This window comes from Pelodiscus sinensis, chromosome 4, assembly GCF_049634645.1.
Source record: "Pelodiscus sinensis isolate JC-2024 chromosome 4, ASM4963464v1, whole genome shotgun sequence".
NCBI lineage: Eukaryota > Metazoa > Chordata > Testudines > Trionychidae > Pelodiscus > Pelodiscus sinensis.
Window position 1 is genome coordinate 105243886 of NC_134714.1, and position 24583 is coordinate 105268468.

Below are 24583 nucleotides of genomic sequence, written 5' to 3' on the forward strand. Positions count from 1 at the left end.
CCCTTGGGACCTGACTGCTGTCGAACCAGAGAATTTGCTGAAACACGGGAGGTCAATACTGTCTAGCAGCATGACCAACACTTCCACAGCTAATTAGGCTCTTAGAAGACATTTAGAGGTAAATTAGAGCTTTATAACAGCACAGAACACTGAGAACCAGGGCTGGTGGCTGTAAACAAATTTTATGGGACTGTGGGAAACTTGGCCACACCCGTACATGCACATGTGGCTAACTAAAATCATGCTGGACCATGAATGTTGCCAGACTAGAGTGTGCCATACTAGAGAGGTTCGACCTGTTTATTTTTTTTACCAGAGTAGTTACACCTCAAAATATTGTAGCAAAAATGTCGCATTTTAGTATTGGTATAAGAATATAAGTTTGATGTACAGTTTAATTATTTGCTTATAAATTCGGTTTCCTGTATTTCACCCTGTTTTTCGTGATTAGATAACGCTTACTGATGTGAGAAGGAGAAAGACACTTTCCACATTCCCCTCACGAACCAGAGCCTGGGAGGCTAGTAGATTTTGGGCGGGTGGTAAAGGGGCTGGAGCACCAGCGTGGGCTCCCGATTGCTAGGCGAAAGCCCTGAGCCTTGGAGATCAGATCCAGGCAAGCCAGAGCCACATCTGGCCCCAAACCTTAGGTTCCCCATCCCTGGGGCAGCTGTTAGCATGGGAAAGGCTAGTCTAAAGAAGTGAAAAGGCTCTGGAGAACTTGTTCCTGATTTCAGTCAGGTAAATGTGGTTTTCAACATACTCTAAAAGTCTAAAGAAAAGATCTGGACTGTTTTTGCTTCACTGGCTTGCTTAAAGTGACAGCATGTACCCTACCAGAAGGAAGAATTTATAACTAGGTTTATTTTTAATTTTTACTACTCCACAAATATCTTGCATTTTCTCTCAAAGAGAAGCTAGGCTAGCTTAGGACTTGTAAAGAATTTGGCCTTCCTTAAAAGGAGAGGATCTAGGATATGTGGTGACTGTGAAAAAGCAAATGGCTTGGTAAAATAAACCACACTGCTGCTTTGTTTCAGGTCCAAGTCTGAGCCTCCAGGAAGCAGTATTCTCTGAAGTCCCTTTCTTTACTTAATATTGGAGCACTGTAAGCCTAATGTGAGGTTATCCTGCTAGGGTTGCCAGATGGTTTCAACAAAAATACGGGACACACTTGATATTATATCACAATCTAAATTGCATCTTATTTAGAAAATACTGGACATTTATATTTTCTCAATTAGGTTCCCAAAGAGAAAGCTCAAATACTGGACTGTCCGGTTCAAAACCGGACACCTGGCAACCCTAATCCTGCCTTCTGACCAGTGTTCCCCCCAGGGATTTGGAGCAATCAAATTTTTGAAATGCCCCACTCCAGCACCAATAATGACTGCTCCAGCTCCACTCCGCGCTCTAACTCAAATTAATTTTTAACTATACAAATTTAATTTTAATATACATAATTAATACAAATTTTATTTATAAATTGCAAGTTAGTTTTTCTTATGAAATTTTGCGGTAAAAATATTCAAAATATTTTCTAAGTTTTTAATTAATATCTCAAAACACTTTAATATAGATATATCAAAGAAATTTGGTACATGCCATAGAGTTAGTACGTGCTATCGCTGTTCTACAACATTAATTGTTGGGAATTAATGAGGCTACACGTTAAAAGGCTGCAAATAAACACATACTAATCTAACTAATCTATGCCAGTATGTACTCACCTAACCTTGGCACAAGGATGGGAGCAGTCTGCAGTGTTGCCGGATGTCTGATAATTATCTGATTCTTTAATAAAACATATTTCCAAAAAATTTTGTAATTTTGTATCTGTACCTTAAATCTTGATTTTGGCCGAAGTGAGAATAATTGTGACATATTACGTAAAGTGGTAAAGTAGATGTTAATATCAATTGTTATACAATCTGAAACTTTTTGATACCTTTAGGACTTTCTTGCTAAAATATCATTCATTTTAGATTGAAAATGGAAAAAAAAAAACTGGAGCAGTGGAACAGTCAAGATTTTCTGTGCTCAGGCTCCACTCCAGCTTCGGGCAAAAACCTGCAGCTCCACTGCTCTGCGCTCCAGCTCCAGGCTCCGCTCCAAATCCCTGGTTCTCACTAAGCTGTGCAGCAGCCCAGCTTCACAGTGATTAATCAGCCCTGTCCAGTTTGAGTTCTCAGGGACCCCTGCACAGAGCTGACTGACTGGGCGGGGCTGATTAATTACTGTGAAGCTGGACTGCCCCACATCTTAGGATGTGTCTAAACTATACCCCTCTGCCAACAAAGGGATATAGATTAGGCACATCGCTATTGCAAATGAAGCGGGGATTTAAATATCCTGCGCTTCATTTGAATAAAAATGGCCATCACTTTTTGCAGACGTGGCACTTTGCCGGCAAAAAGCGGCAGTCTAGATGGGGATCGGTCGACAAGGAAAGCCTTTTCCAACCAATCCCTTATGCCTCGTGCAACGAGGTTTACAGGATCGGTCGGAAAGGCTTTCCTTGTCGACCGATCCCTGTCTAGACTATCTCTTTTTGCCAGCAAAGTGCCACAGCGGCAAAAAGCGGTGGCCATTTTTATTCAAATGAAGCACGGGATATTTAAATCCCCGCTTCATTTGCAATAGCGATGTTCCTAATCTGCATCCCTCTGTCGGCAGAGGGGTGTAGTTTAGACACGTTGAGAGAGAACACAGCTCCTGACAGAAGACTTAAGTACTGCATTCAATTTTTTTTACAGCAAATACATCACATCTTCATTATGCATCAAGAAAGTTGATATTTTAATTATATAGTAGTGGTGACCTGCAATTTCTGGTCCCTATCTTCCAAAAGGATCAAGTCAGATTTGGCCCGGAATGTTTTGTGTCAACTAGTTCAACCATCACTATGCCTAGTAACAAAAGGCTACAGATACACCTTTAAAGTTTAGAGGTCTACTGCTTTCACTTTTTAGGTTTTCTGTTTGTTGTAAGGCATTAACATTTCACTGTATTTCCCACCCATGAACTGATGGAAAGCAAATGCTCTGGACATGAGCAGTCTCATAAAAGAGATTGTTACTAAACTGTATTACCAGCTCTTTGGGAAAAAAAACAGTAGTAAACATACGTACGTTGGACCATCTGCAATGAGAGCAAGGACATGGCTGAGGTCAAGTGTGTAGGTCTCCAGATCAGGATATGGCAAACTGTGTGGCTCATTGAGTTCCATCATTTCCTTGTTGTCATAAACAAAGGGAATGCCTCCTTTCATTTTGATAACATACTCCAAATTGCCTGGAGCATTCTCAAGGTCGTAAGGATCCTCTAGCTTTCCTGGGGGTGGATGGAATTCTGTGAAACAAGCTTAATGTCAGAACTGTCAGAGAAGTAACCCATTTTAAAAGGAAAAATAGTTATAGAAAGAAATTAAGATATCTATTTTCTGCTTTAAAAAGAAAGGGTGTAGTTGCTTGAAATGACCAATAGTCATAGAACCCTGGGCCATTTCTGACCAATTTCATTACAATTGACTGCAGTTCTAATGTCATGTATGTATTTATTTGTACAAGTAAGGCCCTACCAATTCACAGTACATTTTGTTAAATTTTAAAGTCATTGGATTGTAAGACTGAAATTTCACCGATTCAGATACTTCAATATGAAATGTCATGGTGTTGTGACCTTGAGAGTCTCAACCCCAAAGGGGTTTGTGAGGGATTACTTCTGCATTGCTGGTGGCTGCGGCTCTGCCTTCAGAACTGGGCAGCCATAGAGTGGTGGCTACAGGCCTGACACCCAGCTCTGAAGGTAGCAACACTGCCAGCCTCAGCGCAGGAGTCAGGGTAGCAATATCGTACCATGCCACCTTGTACCATGCCACCTTGACTTCTGCACTGTTGCTAAAGGCAGTGCTGCCTCCAGAACTGGGCCCTCAGCCAGCAGCTGCGAAGCTTCCTACAGTCAGGAGAGGTTCCCAGAGCTGGGTCTGACCTAGACCCTGAGCAGCCTGGGCTGGGAAAGAAAGTTACATCCCACCCCTGCCCACCCAGGTCTAGCAACTAGAGCCCATTGCACAGCAGGAGTCAGCTGAGGCACCTTCCCTCCCCCAGCCCCTCTCTGGCTCTGGGCTCCAACCTTGGATTGGCTGGCAGTGGAAGTGGGGGGAATGACCATGATACCCCTTTCCACATAGTACCTCGGGTGATTATTCATGTCAGCCACATAAAGCCGGCCCTATCCCCAAAAGCAACAATCTCCCCATACCATGCCACCAGCAGTGGAACTGACTTCACACCCATGTTTCTCTGAAGGTAATGCAGACGTATGAGGGACAATATGTTACTTCCCTACAATAGCCAGATTTCACAGAGGAGACCAGATATCACATTTTGCGACATGCTTTTTGCAGCCATGAATTTGGTAGGCCCCTATTTATAAGCTACTAATGTTCCTATCATGATTCCAATACACTATTTTAAGTCCTCTAATCCCATATACAGTTGAACTTCAAATGCTATGCATTACTGCCACCGTATTATAGTTCAATCTATACCTATGCCCCAATACAACTTCAGAAGCCATTTCCAAAAAGATTGGGAATGCAAGCACAGTTGAGATCTCGGAGTACTGACTGCCACTCCATGACTACTAGTCAGGCCTGCCCACTTAGGGGTTAGGGATATAGGGGCCAGTTGGCCCAAGGTCGGGTGATTCAAAGGAACCCGGGGCTCTGGCCACAACTGCCACAGTTGCAGTGGCCAGAGCACCAGGCCCCTCTGAGTTGCTGCAGGAGCAGACTCTGCACATCTCTGAGGGCGGTAGAGAGTCCAACACTGTGGTCCAGGTGGCGCTGAGAGCTGGCTGTCCCCAGGCCCACCCCTTCCACCTGAGACCCTGTCCCTTCTGAGGGCACGGAGCCAGTCACCCCTCCCCTCCATCCCCCCCACACACACCTTGCCCAAGGGCCCTCAGTGGCTGTTGGCTCCACTGCTACTAGTCTCCTTTCACCTTCTTGTTACAGGGGCTTTGGACATGTTTCACCACCAGAGAACCCGCAGTTCCAATACTTATACCTGTCATGCAGTGAGATAAGGGAGTAGGTGCTATAAATTTTTACCCAGTGATGAATATGCTACATTTTCAACAATGGTGGGCAATAAACAAAACTCAAAGAGTTTCCTAAACGTTATGGCATAGACCAAACTTCTTCCGCATATTCAAATAAAACTGCTTTTATTTCGATAAAACACTCCTTATTTTCGTGCTTCTCTGCTTTTAGTCAGAACCATGAAATGCAGAGATCAAGGTGACAATACTTTCCCCTGGACTGTAGTTATTCCAGTATAACTAGAATCAGAAATTACTAAAAATGTAGTGAGAAGACCTGTTTTAATGAGATTATTCTTCACAGTTTAAATAATTTGGATACAATCCACTAAACTAACTGTTGGGTGCTTACTTAAAGTCAACCTCTCCCATGGAGATCAGGAGAGATCCCAGATGATTGAAAAAAGGCAAATGTAGTGCCCATCTTCAAAAAAGGGAAGAAGGATGATCCAGGGAACTATAGGCCCATCAGTCTTACCTCGGTTCCTGGAAAAATCATGGAAGGGATCCTTAAGGAATCCATTTTGAGGCACTTGGAAGAGAGGAAAGTGATCCGGAATAGTCAGCATGGATTCACAAAGAGCAAGTCGTGCCTGACCAATCTGATTAGCTTCTATGATGAGGTAACTGGCTAGGTGGACATGGGGAAGTCAGTGGATGTGATATACCTTGACTTTAGCAAGGCTTTTGATACGGTCTCCCACAATATTCTTGCCAGCAAGTTAAGGGAATACGGATTGGATAAATGGACAGAAAGATGGATAGAAAGCTGGGTAGAAGGCCAAGCCCAGCGGGTAGTGATCAATGGCTCGATGTCAGGATGGAGGTCGGTTTCTAGCGGAGTGCCCCAAGGTTCGGTTCTAGGACCGGTTTTGTTCAATATCTTTATTAATGACCTGGATGAGCGGATGGATTGCACCCTCAACAAGTCTGCAGATGACACTAAGCTAGGGGGAGAGGTAGATATGCTTGAGGGCAGAGATAGGGTCCAGAGTGACTTAGACAAATTGGAGGATTGGGCCACAAGAAATCTGATGAGGTTCAACAAGGACAAGTGCAGAGTCCTGCACTTGGAACGGAAGAATCCCAAGCATTGTTACAGGCTGGGGACCAACCAGCTAAGTAGTAGTTCTACAGAAAAGGACCTGGGGGTTACAGTGGATGAGAAGCTGGATATGAGTCAACAGTGTGCCCTTGTAGCCAAGAAGGCTAATGGCATCTTAGGTTGCATTAAGAGGAGCATTGCCAGCAGATCCAGAGATGTCATTATTCCCCTTTATTCGGCTCTGAGGAGGCCACATCTGGAGTACTGTGTCCAGTTCTGGGGCCCCTACTACAAAAAGGATGTGGATGCATTGGAGAGGGTCCAAAGAAGGGCAACCAAAATGATTAGGGGGCTGGAGCATACGACCTATGAGGAGTGGCTGAGGGACTTGGGTCTGTTTAGTCTGCAGAAGCGAAGAGTGAGGGGGGATTTGATAGCAGCCTTCAACTTCCTGAAGGGAACTTTCAAGGAGGATGGAGAAAGGCTGTTCTCTGTAATGGCAGATGGTAGAACAAGGAGCAATGGTCTCAAGTTGTGGTGGGAGAGGTCCAGGTTGGATATTAGGAAAAACTATTTCACTAGGAGAGTGTTGAAGCACTGGAATGGGTTACCTAGGGAAGTAATTGAGTCTCTATCCCTAGAGGTGTTTAAGTCTCAGCTTTTCAAAGCCCTGACTGGGTTGATTTAGTTGGGATTGGTCCTGCCTAGAGCAGGGGACTGGACTTGATGACCTTCTGAGGTCTTTTCCAGCTCTATGATTCTATGAACCTCAAAAGCTTTTGCACATCACTAGTTAATGATTAGATCATACCCTATTAATGGGTAACTAGCATACAGTGTGTTGAAGCCTCAGCTATAGCTATCCTAAACCAATTAAACTATGCCTGGACTTAATACTAAGCTGTCTGAATTAAAACAAGGTCATGCAGTCAGTCTTACTTTAATAGACTAGGTAAAAAAGGGAAGTTAGCACTTCTTTGCCATTCCTTTTTGTAGCTACAGCACCAGAAGATGTGTGTTGTGAATGGATACCAGAAGTGTCACAACCATAAAAAGGCACTGAACTTCACAACAATCTAGACACAACTTACACAATGCTTTATTTTGAAGAGACACCGACAACTTAAATCACAACCTTAAATCATCTTTTTAACTTAATTTCTAATACAGGCAGTCTCCGGGTTACGTACAAGATAGGGACTGTAGGTTTGTTCTTAATTTGAATCTGTATGTAAGTCGGAACTGGCATCAGCCGCTGCTGAAACTGATCAGTTTCAACAGCGGCTGAATCTGGACGCCAGTTCTCACTTACATACGGATTCAACTTAAGAAACCCAGGCGTCCCCAAGTCAGCTGCTGCTGAAACTGATCAGCGGCTGATTCCAGGAAGCCTGGGGCAGAGCAACTCTGCCTTGGGCTTCCTATAGTCAGCCCCTGGTCAGTTTCAGCAGCGGCTGACTTGGGGACGCCTGGGGCAGAGCAGCTGGGGTGCTGCTGGGTTGGTACAGTAGCGCCGAGGAGCGGCGCTGCGGGACCAACCTGGCAGCGCCCCAGCTGCTCTACCCCAGGCGTAGGCAAGAAAAGCCTGGTCTGCTGGGGGGGGGGGGGGGGGGGAGGGAGGGCACTAGCTCCCCCCCCTCCCCCCCAGCAGACCAGGGAGACGCGGGTGGCAGGACCGCCCGCATCCTCCTCGGCTTTGCTCCCTACTCCCTGGTCTGCAGGGGGGGGGCTCAGGGAGACGTGGAGCAGCTTTTCTCGCCCCGGAGGATGGGGGCGGCAGGACTGCAGTGCATCTGGGCGTCCCGCCGCTCCAGTCCTCCGGGGCGAGAAAAGCCCCGTTCGTAACTGCGGATCCGACATAAGTCGGATCCGCGTAACTCGGGGACTGCCTGTATTGTAGAAATGACAATGAGAAAGAAGAGGTTACTTACCTCGTAACTGTAGTTCTTCGAGATGTGTTGCTCATGTCCATTCTGATTAGGTGTACGCACGCCGCGTGCACAGATTCCGGAGCTTTTTTCCCTTAGCAGTATCCATAGGGCCAGCAGGGAGCCCCCTGGAGTGGCGCCGATACACCGGTGCATATATACCCCTGCTGGCCCTCCCACCCCTCAGTTCCTTCTTGCCGGCTCCTTTCGACACGGGGAGGTGGGTGGGATGCAGAATGGACATAAGCAACACATCTCGAAGAACTACAGTTACGAGGTAAGTAACCTCTTCTTCTTCGAGTGCTTGCTCATGTCCATTCTGATTAGATGAGTCCCTAGCCGTGTCCCCCCTCCGGAGGTGGGGTCGGAAGGTGACTAACTATTATTTTCAGTGCTTAACAACTACTTAACTAGATAAGAAACTTCAACTGCGAACTATAATACAACGGATAAGAGATAAGCTGCTAAGAGATAGGCAATAGCCTGAAGCACGCTCCAGCTACCGTCACGGGCGGTAAGAAGGAACTGAGGGGTGGGAGGGCCAGCAGGGGTAAATATGCACCGGTATACCGGCGCCACTCCAGGGGGCTCCCTGCTGGCCCTATGGATACTGATAAGGGAAAAAAGCTCCGGAATCCGTGCACGCGGCGCGCGTACACCTAATCAGAATGGACATGAGCAAGCACTCGAAGAAGAACTTCTTTTCAAACAAGATTTCTCTCTAGCATCCAGACAGCTGCAATGTCTCACCAGCTACACTAGAAATTCTCACAGATATCATCTATTTTCTCTTGAATATTCAGTATATTCCTACTCTCCCCAGAAGAGATTCCTTTTTATATAAAAACAGGACTATGCAGCACTTTAAAGACTAACAAAATGGTATATTAGGTGATGAGCTTTCGTGGGCCAGACCCATTTCCTCAGATCAAATTGTAGCATAAAATTGGCATGACCATATATACCAAAGGGATACAATCAAAAAAAAAAACACACATAAAATAGACAAATCAGATTTTAGAACAGAGGGGTATGAGGGGGGGGAGGTTAATGTCTATGAGATAATGATATTGGAGGTGATAATTGGGGAAGCTATCTTTGTAATGGGTAAGATAATTAGCATCTTTGTTAAGGCCCATTCGTAAAGTGTTAAATTTAAGCATGAATGACAGTTCAGAGGCTTCTCTTTGAAGTCTTGTGTTAAAATCTCTTTGAAGCAGGATGCTGGTAATCAGAGATTTTAACACAAGACTTCAAAGAGAAGCCTCTGAACTGTCATTCATGCTTAAATTTGACACTTTACGAATGGGCCTTAACAAAGATGCTAATTATCTTACCCATTACAAAGACAGCTTCCCCAATTATCACCTCTCATAACATTATCTCATAGACATTAACCTTCCCCTCATTCCCTCTCTATTCTAAAATCTGATTTGTCTATTTTATGTGTTCACTTTTTTTGATTGTATCCCTTTGGTACATATGGTCATGCCAATTATCTTCCACAATTTGATCTGAGGAAGTGGGTCTGGCCCATGAAAGCTCATCACCTAATAAACCATCTTGTTAGTCCTTAAAGTGCTGCATAATCCTTCCTTTTGTTTCAGCAGGACCAGACTAACACGGCTACATCTCTATTGCTTTTTATATAAAACTTCCTACATGAGAATATATATACTTTCTCCTTCCTGCCACGGTAGAGAGGACAACCATTTAAATGTCTTTTTTCCAGCCAAATTTATGGCTGAGGATGTGGCTAATCCACAAAGACTAATATTCTCATATATTAATGGCTGTTGAACAGATTTCCAGGGATGTAAAATAAATATTGGGTCCATAAAATCAGTTTTGGCAGGTCCAAAAGACTGGCTTTCTTCTTCACAACTCCACCACAAATGATCTATGCATTTTTCTCTTGTTATTGTCATTAAAATGTAATTTGCATTACTTTGTTTCTGTTTGCTGCAAATATTAATGTCAGGAATTCCAGTGTGTTTTTAGGGGTGTTTTTTTAAACTAGAAGTTTCTCTACGTCCAAACCTGCCTGAACATCAGGAAAATTTAAATTCAGAATGAACTCTGCAGCTCAAGTCCCCGTATGCTGTTTGCTTATTCAGACCGGAAAATGCATTTCAGAATACAGCCTTTATACTAAATAGAAACAATCACAGAAATCAAATGATGTTGCCTACGGTATTATAGTGCCTTTGTTGTTGCTTTTTAAAAAGGGAAACCTATTATACCTGGACATACTTCATCTTCCATTTTCCATTTTTCATCTTGCATAGTACATAAATACTGTGCTGTTGTTCTTGGAAAGCGATGGTAAGCAAGGCGCGAATACTTCTCTCGAATTAACAGAGCTTTTACCAGGCCCTTCGCAGCCTGTTCGTAATCATCAACTGTAACCTGAAAAGAGAGGCCATATAATCACCGATGGAAGGAAAACAGAAGCAGCTATAAAGACAGTTTTAGTCACTTATTTGAACCCAGTTAGGCAATAACAAGATTTTTATTTCCAGAACTACATGTATTTGTAGGATTTGGGCTAAGACCTGGGTCCACAAATTCACTTGGATACTGCAATGCTCAGCAGTTTGGCACCTACTTCTATGTGTCTAGAAAATCATGGAAATAACACTATGATACATAAAGTCAAGTTAGTTGCCTACATTCCCCATACAATGAATGGGAAGAGATAGGAGCCTCAAAATGAAACAAAAAACAGGACTGTGTAGCACTTTAAAGACTAACAAGATGGTTTATTAGATGATGAGCTTTCGTGGGCCAGACCCACTTCCTCAGATCAAATAGTGGAAGAAAATTGTCACAACCATATATACCAAAGGATACAATTAAAAAAATGAACACATATGAAAAGGACAAATCAAATTTCAGAACAGAAGGGAGATGGAGCGGGGGGAAGGGGAGGGAGGTAAATGTCTGTGAGCTAATGATATTAGAGGTGATAATTGGGGAAGCTATCTACCACTATTCTACATGAGCCTCAAAACGTGAGTCACAAAAGACAGCATGTTATGTGGGAAACTGTCTAAGCCAGCTAAAGGGCAATGCTTATGAGAGGAGTGTATCCTAAATCCTATTACTCTGGTGGAGATAGGAGCCTAGGTCCAGGCTGCAGAGAGGCATCAAGCTCTGCTAATAATCCATGAATGGGAACCCACCACCTGGAATCAAGTGGCTAAGTTACTATCTCTACACAAAACAGCAGGAGGTGGTCGTGCTGCTGCCCATCCACTCACTTTTAGTCCAGTGGTTAGAAAGAGCACTCATATAGGAGACTCCAGTTCAATACCCCCTTCTGTCTTGCAGAAATAGAGGATTTGAACAGCAGTCTCTTACTTCTCAGGAGGCTTCTCTAGCCACTGGGCTATGGAATATGCCACTGTAGAAAAATAAGGACCTGCGGTCTGGACCCCAGGTCTCCCACCTCTGCACCTTAACCACTGGACTACAGTCATTCTCTTTCTCTCCCCCTCTCTTTCTCCCTCCATCTCTCCCTTCTCCTTCTCCTTTTTCCCCCTCCCCCATGTATTTATGCACAGTATACCAATAAAGCCTAAAACTGGGAATTAAGTGCCTATGTCTGAGACTTATGCCCCAATCCACAAATGTGCTTAAGTGCCTTGCCTGAGGTCACAGAGAAGTTGGTGAACAAGCCAAAAGTTAAAACTAAATTTTAAATCCAAATCCAGTACCTTAACTGCAAAAGAATTCCTCCCCCCATCTCTGTGTAAGCCGACAGATCAGGGTTGTTGGCAGGCAGGACTGAACCTGGTACCTTTGGGTCTAAACCATGAGCCTCCACCACATGAGCTAAAAGCTAACTGGCTGTTGGCTAAGGCTATAGAGCTGATTTCAATCTCCCTCTCAAGTAGTCTTGGTGCGTCTGGGGTTCATCTATAAGCTAATGCTCATATTTAATACCTTATTATATTTTACATCTTTTTGCCAATTAATCTACACAATTATACATAATCTGGGGCAAATTCTGCCTTGTCACCCCCATTGACTTCAGTACAACCCCACTGACTTCAGTGTGAGTAGTCAAAACATATCAAGAGGGCCATAATCAGTAATTATTCCATGCTGCATGAATCATATCTCTTTGTTCTCTCCCCTGCTCCACTTCACACCCAGAATGCTAAAAGAAAAAAAAACGACAGTTTTTTTACCCCAGCACAGTAATCCCCACTGATTGTAACTCTCTGAAACTCTGGAACTGTATATGGTACTTGGACTGGCTGAACAACACCTGGAAGAACTGGAGTTGCAGGAGAAGGAAGTGAACTGATTGATGATGTCTTCCACTCCTGTGCTGGAATTTGTAAGGATAAGGACTGGGATCGAATCATCTTAAAACTTTTCTTCCTAGGAATTCACAGTACAAGAAAAATATAAAAAACCAGTATATATAGCAAAGAAGTATTTCATTCTAGAAGGTTTTCTGTAGCATGATAAAGATTTCACATTATTTAAAAATGTTGGTTTATAAAAATGAGTTTTGAAATGTTTAGTTCAGTGATATTTCTGACACTTGTAGCATGCTCCCTACAATTTATGTATCACACACAATATGCCCTAATTATTTAGCAAATAGATAAAATTTGCACATAAGTTTTCAGTTATTTAGTGTTGCAGTAACATCACTTCTCATGAGTAAGAGATCGATTGTAGCATGCTCCCTACAATTTATGTATCACACACAATATGCCCTAATTATTTAGCAAATAGATAAAATTTGCACATAAGTTTTCAGTTATTTAGTGTTGCAGACCAGGGGCACCGGAGCAGCTTACGAACGGGGCAATCCGCTACCTCGACCTCCGGGGCGAGAAAGCCCCGTTCGTAAGTGCGGATCCGACGTAAGTCGGATCCGCGTAAGTCGGGGACTGCCTGTATTCTGGGGATGGTAAGTGGTTATGTACCATCAAAAGTCACATTGGCTTCCAATTCATAGTGACAGTTGTAGTGCTCAGAAGCATAACAAGTTTCATTTAGAAACACAGGTATTTCAGGTGAGGTATTGTAAGTAGCAAAGGCATATTCTGTCGATATGAGGAAAATCACTTCAGTTGACTGACTATAAAGAGTCTAATCCTGTTAAAGTCAATGGGAATTTGGCCCTTTTGCTTCACTGAGAGCAGGAATGGACTTGTAAAACAAAATCAAACCCTATTCTAAACTGCCATATTAGTATATCATACGAGGTTTCCAGTACAAAAGTATAGTTCACCTTCTTAGGGAAACTGTTGGAGACCTACCTGTTTAACTGAATGATGGCTATGGATAATGCCCTGATTAGCAAGCAATCTTGTAAAAAAGATATATATTTTATACTGTTAAATTAAATTTTCCTTATAAAGCTTACTTGCAATTTATTTTTCTAAACATATTTAAAATATATTTGAAATAATTAATTACCTGTGACTTATGTGCTGTAAACTTCTCCCACTTCGTAATTTTATACACTGAGGGCATGTCAACACAACAGGGCTAAAGCCAAAATAAGCTATGCAATTTGAGCCATGTCAATTGTGTAGCTGAAGTAGAAATACAGGCAGTCCCGGGTTACGTACAAGATAGGGACTGTAGGTTTGTTCTTAAGTTGAATTTGTATGTAAGTCGGAACTGGTACATATTGTAGGGGAAACTCTAGCCAAACATTTCTCCAGAGCTCAGTTTTATTCTCCCACACCTCACTTCCCTCAGTCCTTTATTCTCAAGCTGAGGTGTCTGCTGAGAAAAGCCGCTCCGCGTCTCCCAGGTCTGCTGAGGGGGCGGGGCTAGCTTTGCATCTCCCTGGTCTGCTGGGGGGAAGCAGCTAGTGCGGGGTTGCCTCACCCCGTTTGTAAGTAGGGATCCCATGTAAGTCGGATCCATGTAACCCAGGGACTGCCTGTAGCTTATTTTGACTTTTGACACTGTCTACACAGCAAGAAGTCTGAGAAAGAGCACTTTTCCTCCGACTTCCCTTACTCATCATATGATGAGGCTTACAGAAGTCAGAGTAAGAAGTCCTCCAGCTCGACATGATTTCAACATTATGTTGAAATAACTGTTTGTAGTGTAGAGACAGACTATGTTATTTCGGAGTAATGTCAGTTATTCTGAAGGAATGCTGTGGTGTAGTCATAGCCAAAGTGCCAAAACTTTAAAATGACATTACAGGAAAACTTGAACATAATACAAATACAGAGCCACCTTCTACCATTGCCTAGTAAGAGTGACCAATGGTAAAACTTGGCTCCTACTTCAAGAACCTTTAAAGAGTCCGTCTCTAATCAATATCAAGAAGTGCCACTAACAACAAGAACAGTGGAGGTTTTTATTAATTCTATGACATTTTATTTACATCCTCAAATTGTGATATAAAAATTAAATTCTACCTTCACTTGCACAAGTGTAAATCCCGCACCCTACCCCAAAGACAATATTGACACTCCTCTTAAAATTTTGTTCAATACAAATTGAAGCCAGTGGGAATTATACTTGTATAATGGAAGGCAGAACTGGGCCATAAAGTGTTCTTCAGTCATCAAGATCAAGGATGTTTACAAGTCACATCACCACTAGTGAACAGCATATAGTATCCCACTTAACAGGATATGGTCTATATTCATATTTAGGAAGACAAACACACATAGCTTGATTGAAGCTGGTATATATGGCATTTTCCCACATTACAAATGCAAATCTGTTTTATTTAAATATCCTGTTAGAAGTTATTCCACATGGGAAAAAAGTAGCAAATGGTTGTTTAAAAGACAAGGTAGAGATTTTTTAATATTTTTATGACCACATCATTTACTGAAACTCACTAATTAAACATTCGTAATTCACCTCCAAAATATCACCAGTATCATCATCTTGATAGCAGAATTAAATCACCTTTTTGCCATGCTTCTCTGCTACATTTACAGTAAAAAACCACTGTCCACATTTTAAGTAATTGCAGTAACTTTTCTCTCACAGGAAAATAAAATGAATGTGTATTTCTAAAACATCATGTTTTCTTAATATGTGGCAATAATCTAGATCAGCGTTTCCCAAACTATGGGCCTGCTACCAGACCATGGGAAAAAAATACCGGGCCTCAGCATGGCTGGTGGCTGCTGGCAGGGCTGGCCTTAGTCCGACTCGGGCCCCGCACCCCTGAACTCGGAAGTGCCGGCGAGTTACAGAGCCCCCTGCGCATCCTCCCACTCCGCCCCCAGAGCGTCCCCGCCGTGCGCGGCTCCTCCTCACTGCCTGCTGCTGCCCATGTGCAGCGTTGCACGTGGGCGGGGAGGACGCCCAGGTGTGACGTGATGTCATGGCCCGGGAATTTAAAAGTCTTCGGAGGCACGTGGAAGCACCACGCTGCCTTCGGGGCCTGAGCGCAGCCTCTGGTCCCGCAATGTGGAAGGCAGAAGGTAGGGAAGGTAGGGCTTGGGCGGAGGCGGTGGTGGCAGCAGCGGCGGGCTTGCGCGGAGGGGGAGGAGTGGAAGGGGAAGGCACCAAGGGACAGGGTGCAGGAGAGAGAGACAAATGCCAGAGGGCCAAGTGCAGACAATGAGGGAAAGGGCAGGAGGGGAGCCGTCAGTGGGAGGGGTGACAGGGTGATGCTAGGAGAGGAGAGGGAAAGGGCACTGGGGGCTGGAGGAGGTGGTGCTGGGAGAAGGCTTGAAAGAAGGGGTGGGCATGAGAGAGGTGGGGATGGAGCAAGTCAGGTGTGAGGGCACAGAGGGCAGTAGGGGATGGGGAAGAGAGTACTGAGGGGGTGGGTATCAGGAAAAGAGAGGGCCAAAGGGGGTAGGAGCAGTAAGGGAAGGGGGAGGCACCAGGAGGGTGCAGGGCTAAGGGAAGGTGCTGGTGCCAGGGATTCTGGGATGAGGAGGAGAGGAGAGCTGGCCACCGGAAGCAGCACTGGATGGGGGAATCGGGGCAGGCTGAGGAGATTGGGAAGCAGGGCTGCCGGGGGTGCGAGGTTGGGGGCAGGGAGCTGGCCGGGGAAGATGGGGGTGGGGAGAAGAAGTGGCCGCCAGAAGGTGGGCTGGATGCGGGCAGCGGGGCTGGCCAAGGGAGATTGGGAGGAGAAGCAGGGGGAACCTGGCTGCCCGGGAGGAGGCTGGGGGAAGTGGGGCTGGCCAGAGGCGCAGGAGAGAGGAATGAATCGGCCTGCGGGGAGTGGGACTGACCCAGCCATATGTAGATCTTGGGACACTGCCCCTGATCCCCTCTCTCCCCCGCAAAGCACAAAGCATGAGTTAGTCCGGCCCGAGGATTCTATCCCCCCCCACCCCACCCCCCCCCACACACACCCCTCGAGTAGTTGCGAACTGTCTGGCTGGTAGATACACTCATGCAACCTGAGCACATTTACCAGCCAGGCAGTTCGAAACTACAAACGGATACATCTAGTAATAATACAACTTACCTAATGAGAAAACACCAGACATGTTATATGTCTGGTATTTTCTCCATTTGTTTTTTATGTGTTTATATTTTTGGGCTGCAAAAAGCAGTATTGAAAAAAAGGGTTCCAACTAAAGTAAAAAGTTTGGGAAACACTGGTCTAACCAGCTTTCTGTCTGTCTTAGTCCATTTATCCAATCCATATTCCTTAACTTGCTGGCAAGAGTATTGTGGGTGACCATATCAAAAGCTTTGCTAAAGCTGGCACTGGAGGTTTTGGGAGGACCAGAAACAACTTATTTGAATATTCATCATTTGATTAATGAATATGCAAAAATGCAAATGAACATTACCAGTCCTCCAAAAGTTCGTGAATGGATTTACTGGTCCCTGTGTCAAAAAGTTTGGGAACCCCTGATCTAGATCTCATATGGCATTTATCTCTGAGTTAAGGGGACCCTAATAATAACTCACTTGATCCCATGACACTTTGCAGTTTCTCCTTCACTGATAAACACCAAACGTTTGCTATCATCTATTTTTATAGAGCTAAAACAAAAACATTTAACGCCGACTGCTCTAAATTTTTAGATGTTAAAACCCAACATTGTGAGACTTAAAATCATGTTTTCAAAAACCAAAAACAGCTTCCGTAAGTGTGTTGCGGATTATTTACTGTGAATGAATCTCAAAGTTTATATTTGCCTCTCACTAATAATGCTGGTTGTTAGCAGAGGAATATGCAAATTTATTACTGGGAGTTCATGTCAAGGGATTACCTCACCAAGCCAAGATCCTTCCATAGCTCAATTGGAGGCTATCCCGTAGGTCACCTGCAACAAGAGCCACAAAGGGGCATTTCAAGGGTAGATAACCTGTTAATGTGCATAAATTCCTTGACCTTGGTGTCTATGAACAATCCCCAGCAGATAATTCCCATCCTTACTGGATCAGGTGCTATGAACCTGCAATTTTCCACTGGTTTATTTTAAAGAATATTGCCAGTGAAGAGCAACTCTCAGGATCTGGTCCAATAGCAATATATTTGAGGTGATGATGTGTGAAGTGCTCATCACATTCTCAATACAATCAAACTCTAAAACTTGCAACATGTTTCTTTTTCAACACTGCATTCGAAGCAAAGCAGCTGCCATCTTTTGAACCTTGGTATATATCAGTGCTACTTCTTTCTGTTCTGTAATATATATTTTTATGATAAATAGTCTTTAAAATGGTCACTTGATAGCATTTTCACAATTTCTATGTCCCCTTAACAATCTGACACCACTAGAGCCTGTGCAGGGCTTTAGAGCAACACATAATTAATGATCAGTTGAAAAACAATATGGAGGAAAGAAGCATTTGGTGTTACAACGTCCAGATACACATGCAATAAAGCAACACATTCTAAATCATATAGCACAGCTTGATGGCTTCTCTGTTCAAGTACCATGTGTGGGCATCATACCAGAGGTGGTGTATTCCTCTGTGTAATTCTAAAACCCATTTTAAGCAATTTTTCTATTAAAATAATGGATATTGAACAAACCTCTTAGCTGTTTCCACAGAATGCTGTTCTGCCAACTCCTTCTGCAGTTCCCTCTCTTTAGCCTCTTTCTGCCCAATGGGACAATCTTCAGGCACGGTGAATAGTGACAAGGCATCTTTGCTGTCTTCTTCTTGTAGAACTTTAGCGAACACCTTCTCTGCTAGAAGCCGCACTTGCTCATCAACTTCAGAAATGTTCAGCTTTGGAAATTGCCTAGGCATCTCTGCTAGAAAGAAAAAAAAAAAAACAAGCCAAATCATGGAACTGTAACTAAAATTTAAGTAAAACAATGTAATTAATTTTCATGGCATTTCTACTAAAACTAAGGGCACGAACAACACAGCAGGGCTAAAGCCAAAATAAGCTACACAATTTGAGCTATGTCAATTGCATAGCTTAAATTGAAATAGCTTATTTCAGCTTTTGGTGCTGTCTACACAGCAGGAAGTTTGAGGAAGAACTCTCTTCCTTCAATTTCCCTTACTCCCCATAAAGTGAGGAGTCAGAGTAAGAAGTCCTCCAGCTGGACATTATTTTGACATTATGTGAAAATAACTGCTTGTAGTGCAGTTATTCCAAAATAACACCACTGTGTAGATGTACCCTGGGACTATGTCTAGACTGGCATGATTTTCCACAAATGCTTTTAATAGAAAAGTTTTTCCGTTAAAAGTATTTGCGGAAAAGAGCATCTAAAGTGGCATGGATGCTTTTGTGCAAAAGCACTTTTTGCGGAAAAGCGTCCGTGCCAATCTAGATGCGGTTTTGCGCAAGAAAGCCCCGATCGCCATTTTTGCCATCGGGGCTCTTTTGCGCAAAACAGTTTTTAGCTGTCTACACTGGCCCTCTTGCGCAAATACATTTGCACAAGAGGGCTTTTTCCCGAACAGGAGCAGCATAGCATTTGCGGAAGAACACTGAATCTTACATTAGATCGTCAGTGTTCTTATGCAAATTCAAGCGGCCAGTGTAGACAGCTGGGAAGCTTTTCCGCAAAAGCAACCGCTTTAGCGGAAAAACTTGCCAGTCTAGACGCAGCTTAAGAGTTTAGAAAGTGAGAGAAATAGTGTGCATGCATACAATTTACAGCACACCAGCTATAAAGGGACTTAACAGTAGTCAATAGCATATAAGGAAACAACTAATCTGTCATAAGAAACAAGAGAATTCTTTGAGCAAGTTTGTTTTGGAGCTTGGTTTATTTCGCAAATTGGGATTTTTTTTAAACTGATTCAGTGGTTGAATAGTACTTCCATTAGAAAGCAACATTTCTAAGGCACAAATTGATTTAGACACAAACACCATTGTCTTAAGGCCGGTTGATCAGAATGAGATTAACAAACAGCCATTCTCTGTAACAGTTAAGATTTCCACTGATGAGTAATACTGCTTGAGCTGAAGGATACTCTTGTATTTATCTTCTTGTACGTGAAGATACAAAAAAGCAAGTACAGTTTGAACCTCCCTAGTCTGGCACCTCAGGACCGGAATGATCCCAAACAAGGGAATTTGCCAGACCAGGAGAGGTCAGGAGTCCGAGCTCCCTAAGAGCTTCCCTCCTGGCTGCTGCCCCAGGAGAACCCAGAGGCCTGACCTCCTCCAGACCACCTGCCTGGCTCTAAATGCCATATGTCTTGTTCAGGATATTAGAGACTATTGTCAGTCTATCACAATGTTATCAAAATTCTTTTATTACGGGGCATTCCCAAGACACATGTACATGTGAACCTGTTAAGACTTGACACTAGAAATTATATGAATTCCCTGCATTTCCACAAGCAATGAGATTCTGTAGTGCAATATATATTCAGTGGAGAAAGTTACAAGTATTCATTCTGTGTGAATGGGAAGCCATACTAGAATGGGAAGTCACAGTAGCAAAGTCCTTTCCTGATTCCTGCCTCCCAATCTATCCATTGTTTTTAAATCAATTCCATAACCACAGACAAGTTGAAAGCTGGTTTTAAATTCAGAATCATATTTGCATCTCTTTATCTTTTGTCATTGAGCTCTTATGAATTCAGGGTAGCTAAGTGATGGAAGTTGAAAAATACTGTTTTTCTCCACAAAGGTTTTTCATAGACTCATAGAGCTGGAAGAGACCTCAGGAGGTCATCAAGGCCAGCCCCATACCCAAGGCAGGACTAATTCCAACTAAATCAACCCTGCCAGGATTTTGTCAAGCCGAGACTTAAAAACATCTAGGAACAAAGATTCCCCCACCTCCCTTGGTAACCCATTCCAGTGCTTCACTACCCTCCTAGTAAAATAGTTTTTCCTAATTTCCAACCTAGACCTCCCCCATTGTAACTTGATACCACTGCTCCCTTTTCTGCCATCCCTCACTACTGTGAACAGCCTTTCTCTGTCCTCTTTGGAACCTCTCTTCAGGAAGTTGAACACTGCTATCAAATCCCCCCTCACTCTTCTCTTCTGCAGACTAAACAAACCCAAATCCCTCAGTCTCTCCTCATAGGTCATGTGCTCCAGCCTCCTAATCATTTTGGTCGCCCTCCGCTGGACCCTCTCCACTGCATCCACTTCCTTTCTATAGTGAGGTGGCCCAGAACTGGACATAATACTCCAGGATGTGGCCTCACCAAAGCCAAATAGAGGGGAATAATCACTACTCTAGATCTGCTGTCAATGCTCCTCCTAATGCACCCTAATATGCCATTAGTCTTCTTGGCTACAAGGACACACTATTGACTCATATCCAGCTTCTCATCCACTGTAATCCCCAGGTCCTTTTCTGGTGAACTGCTGCTTAGCCATTTGCTCCCCAGCCTGTAACAATGCTTGGAATTCTCTCGTCCCAAGTGCAGGACTCTACACTTGTCTTTGTTGAATCTCCTCAGATTTCTTTTGGCCCAATCCTCTAATCTATCTAGATCACTCTGGACTCTTATCCCTGTCCTCGAGCATGTCTACCTCTCCTCCTAGCTTAGCGTCACCTGCAAACTTGCTGAGGGTGCAATCCATCCCCTCATCCAGGTCATTAATAAAGACGTTGAAGAAAACCAATCCTTTGGGCACTCCGCTAGAAATCAACCACCAAGCTGACATTGAGCTGTTGATCACTACCCATTGGGCCCGACATTCTAGCCAGCTTTCTGTCCATCTTACAGTCCTTTTATCCAATCCATATTCCTTTAACTTGCTGGCAAAAATATTGTGGGAGTCCGTATCAAAAGGTTTGCTAAAGTCAAGGTATCACACATCCACTGACTTTCCCATATCCACAGAATCAGTTACCTCATCATAGAAGCTAATCAGATTGGTCAGGCATGACTTACCCTTGGTGAATCCATGTTGACTATTTCTGATCACTTTCCCCTCTTCTAAGTGCTTGAAAATGGATTCCTTGAGGTTCCCCTCCTTGATTTTTCCGGGGACTGAGGTAAGGCTGACCAGTATGTAGCTCCCTGGATTGTCCTTCTTCCTTTTTTTTTTTTTTTTTTTTAAAGATGGGTACTACATTTGCCTTTTTCCAATCATCTGGGATCTTTCCCGATCTCCACAAGTTTTCAAAGATAATGGCCACAGGTTCTGCATTGACATTTGCCAACTCCCTCAGCAACCTCAGATGCATTAAACCCACACCCATGGATTTGTGTATGTCTAGCTTTTCTAAATAGTTCCTAACCTGTTCTTTCCCCACCAAAGGCTGTCCACGTCCTTCCCAAACTGCATAGACTAGTGCATTAGTCTAGGAGCTGACCTTGTCCGTGAAGACAGAGGCAAAGAAAGCATTGAGTACTTCAGCTTTTCTCACATCATCTGTCACTAGGTTACCTTCCTCATCCAGTAAGGGCCCCACGCCTTTTCTGATCATCCTCTTATTGCTAACATGCCTGAAGAAACCTTATTACCCTTCACATCCCTTGCTAGCTGCAATTCCAACTGAGCTTTCATCTTCCTGATAACTCCCCTGCATTCTCGAGCAATATATTTATACTCCTTCCTAGTCATCTGCCCAAGTTTCCACTTCTTGTAAGCTTTCTTTTTGTGTTTAAGCTCACCAAGGATTTTTTGTGTTTAAGCTCACCTGGTAAGCCAGTCTGGTCACCTACCATATTTGCTTTTCTTACTGCTCATGGGAATGGTTTCTTTCTGCACCTTTAATAAGGCTTCTTTAAAGTATTGCCAGATCTCCTGGACTTTAATTAGTTTTCAAACAGCTCATATCCTGCCTTTGATTTGTGAGTCAGAGGGAGGCAGGATATAGACTATAGTTTCTATTTTTTTAAAATTAAAGCTGTTCTTCTATTTAGTATTTCTATTTGAATATCCTTCCATCATAAAAATACTTCAGCCTTATTATAGCTGCACCGCTATAGATCAGGATCTTGTAGAGTGGCTTCAGCAACACCACAGTTTTGTTTCTTGAACTCCTTCACCGATACTATCAACTGATACATATAGTAGCAATTCAGGGGAAAGTATGGGCAAATAACTATCCAGAAGCATTAATTTGTAAAAGCATTTTTAAATACCTAAATTTTGAGTCTGATTCCATTATGTTTATTTGGGTTTAAAAATAGATGTGAATGTAAACCAAAAAACTTGATCCAAATACCACCAAACCTTTGGAAAGTCTGGAACGTCATGACCTTTGCATTTCATACCGTTCGTTAGATTTTTTTTTTTAAAATGCATGATCAGTTACTGTTTGGCTTATACTGAAAACCAGTCTGGGTCATGACAAGACTGAAGACTGCAAATGTTGATAATATGAACCATTTCATATGTTTGCTTGTTGTTTTCTCAACCTAAAAGATTCTTCTTAATGTCCACTGGTTTCCACAGTTGAGAGCCACTTTTGCTTTTATTCTAAAAAGCTGCTGTTGGTTGAGAAAACAGTGAATTTATAAATAAGAATGTCAGAACGGCCATACTGGATCAGAACAATGGACCATCTTGCCCAGTATCCTGACTTTGAACAATAGTGCCAGATGCTTCAAAGGAAATTAACAGATTTATCAAGCAATTCATTTCCTATAGTAGGGTCCCAGCTTCTAATGGGTAGAAGTTTAGGGAGATCCAGAGCCTAGGATTGTGTTCCTGCCTGCCCTGGCTATTAGCCATTAATTGACCAATCCTCCATGAACTTATCTAATTATTTTTGGAATCAAGTTATACTTCTGCCCTTCACAACATCCCCAGGCAATGAGCTGCACAGGCTGACTATACACCAGTGTTGTAGCTAGGAGTGCAAATTTGCAGGGAGCCGGCCCTTCAGATGGATGAGCTAACTCAGCTTCTCCGTAAGGCCATGCCCTGTGCCTAGTCCAGTGGGTGTCCTCAGACACAGGGCTTTCCCTGCCAAGCTGGGCACATGCATGGGGTGGCTGAGAAAGCAGCAAGACAGAGCTGCTGGAACATAGCTTTCTAAAGGGCAGGTGCATAACTCCATGCTGAATTTCAGGTGCCCAAGTGATGCTCTAGTCTGCTGTGGCAGTACTTCACCCCTGTTCAGATGTGGGGGCTGAGGAGGATGCGGATGCTAAGTAAGTGCACTGCAGCCATGAGTGGGTCTAAGTATGCTATACCCCTGGGCTGTGTCTACATTGGCATGATTTTGCCCAACAGCGTTTGCTTTTGCACAAAAACTTGCTGCCTGTCTACACTGGCGGGGAGTTCTTGCGCAAGAACACTGACATTCTAATGTGTGAAATCAGGGCTTTCTTGCACAAGAACTATGATGCTCCTGCTCAAGAATAAGCCCTCTTACACAACTGTTCTTGCGCAAGAGGCCAGTGTAGACAAGCAACATTAATTTCTTGCGCAAGAAAGCCCGATGGTTAAAATGGCCACAGCAGACTAGAGCATCACTTGGGCACCTGAAATTCAGCATGGAGTTATGCACCTGCCCTTTAAAAAGCTATGTTCCAGCAGCTCGGTCTTGCTGCTTTCTGAGCCACCCCATCGGAGCTTTCTTGCACAAGAGAGTGTCTACACTGGCACGGATGCTCTTGCGCAAAAGCACATCTTTTGCGCAAAGGTACATGCCAGTATAGACGCTTTTTTGCACAAATACTAACGCAAAAACTCTTGCGTTAAAGAGTATTTGCGCAAAATCTTGCCAATGTAGACATAGCCCTGCTGAGCATTGTGAGGGGAAATACTTCCTTTTGCTTTAAACCTGCTTCCCATTAACTTCATTAGGTGATCCCTGGTTAGTGTGTTTATGTGAAGGAGTAAGTAACTCTTACTTATTTACAGTCTCCACCCCCTTTGTGATTTATATAGTCCCTCTGTGCTGTGCTCCCTCACTCATCCCTTTTCCAAGCAGAACAATCTCAGTCTTTTTAATCTCTCTTCGTAGGGAAGCTGTTCCATACCTCAATAATTTTTATTACCCTTCTCTGTACTTTTTCCCCAATGTGAATACACCTTCGGCAACCACAATTGCACACAATATTCCAAGTGTGACCATACCATGGATTTATACAGAGGCCTTATGACTTCTCCAGTCTATCCTTTACCTAATGGCTTTTTTTTTGACTGCTCAGTATGCAGTGACAGATGCTTTCA

The 24583-nt window shown here is 43.5% G+C and overlaps 1 protein-coding gene across 12 annotated transcripts in view; it reads right to left on the minus strand.

Annotated features, from left to right (window-relative positions):
• Positions 1 to 24583, minus strand: part of AMPD3 (adenosine monophosphate deaminase 3) — a 127597-nt gene that overhangs the window by 84313 nt on the left and 18701 nt on the right. For 3 of the 12 annotated variants that reach the window (XM_075927936.1, XM_075927937.1, XM_075927939.1), the window contains exons 2-6: positions 18047 to 18269; positions 17282 to 17330; positions 12276 to 12471; positions 10323 to 10488; positions 3132 to 3351 (exon numbers count right to left, since the gene is read on the minus strand). In XM_075927936.1, the coding sequence (XP_075784051.1) occupies positions 3132 to 3351; positions 10323 to 10488; positions 12276 to 12471; positions 17282 to 17330; positions 18047 to 18161 (746 nt within the window). In that variant the 5' untranslated portion in view covers positions 18162 to 18269. Of the gene's footprint in view, positions 1 to 3131; positions 3352 to 10322; positions 10489 to 12275; positions 12472 to 17281; positions 17331 to 18046; positions 18273 to 21342; positions 23867 to 24583 lie in introns of those variants that run through there. The other 9 variants (XM_075927931.1, XM_075927930.1, XM_075927933.1 and 6 more) reach the window with 5 other exon arrangements.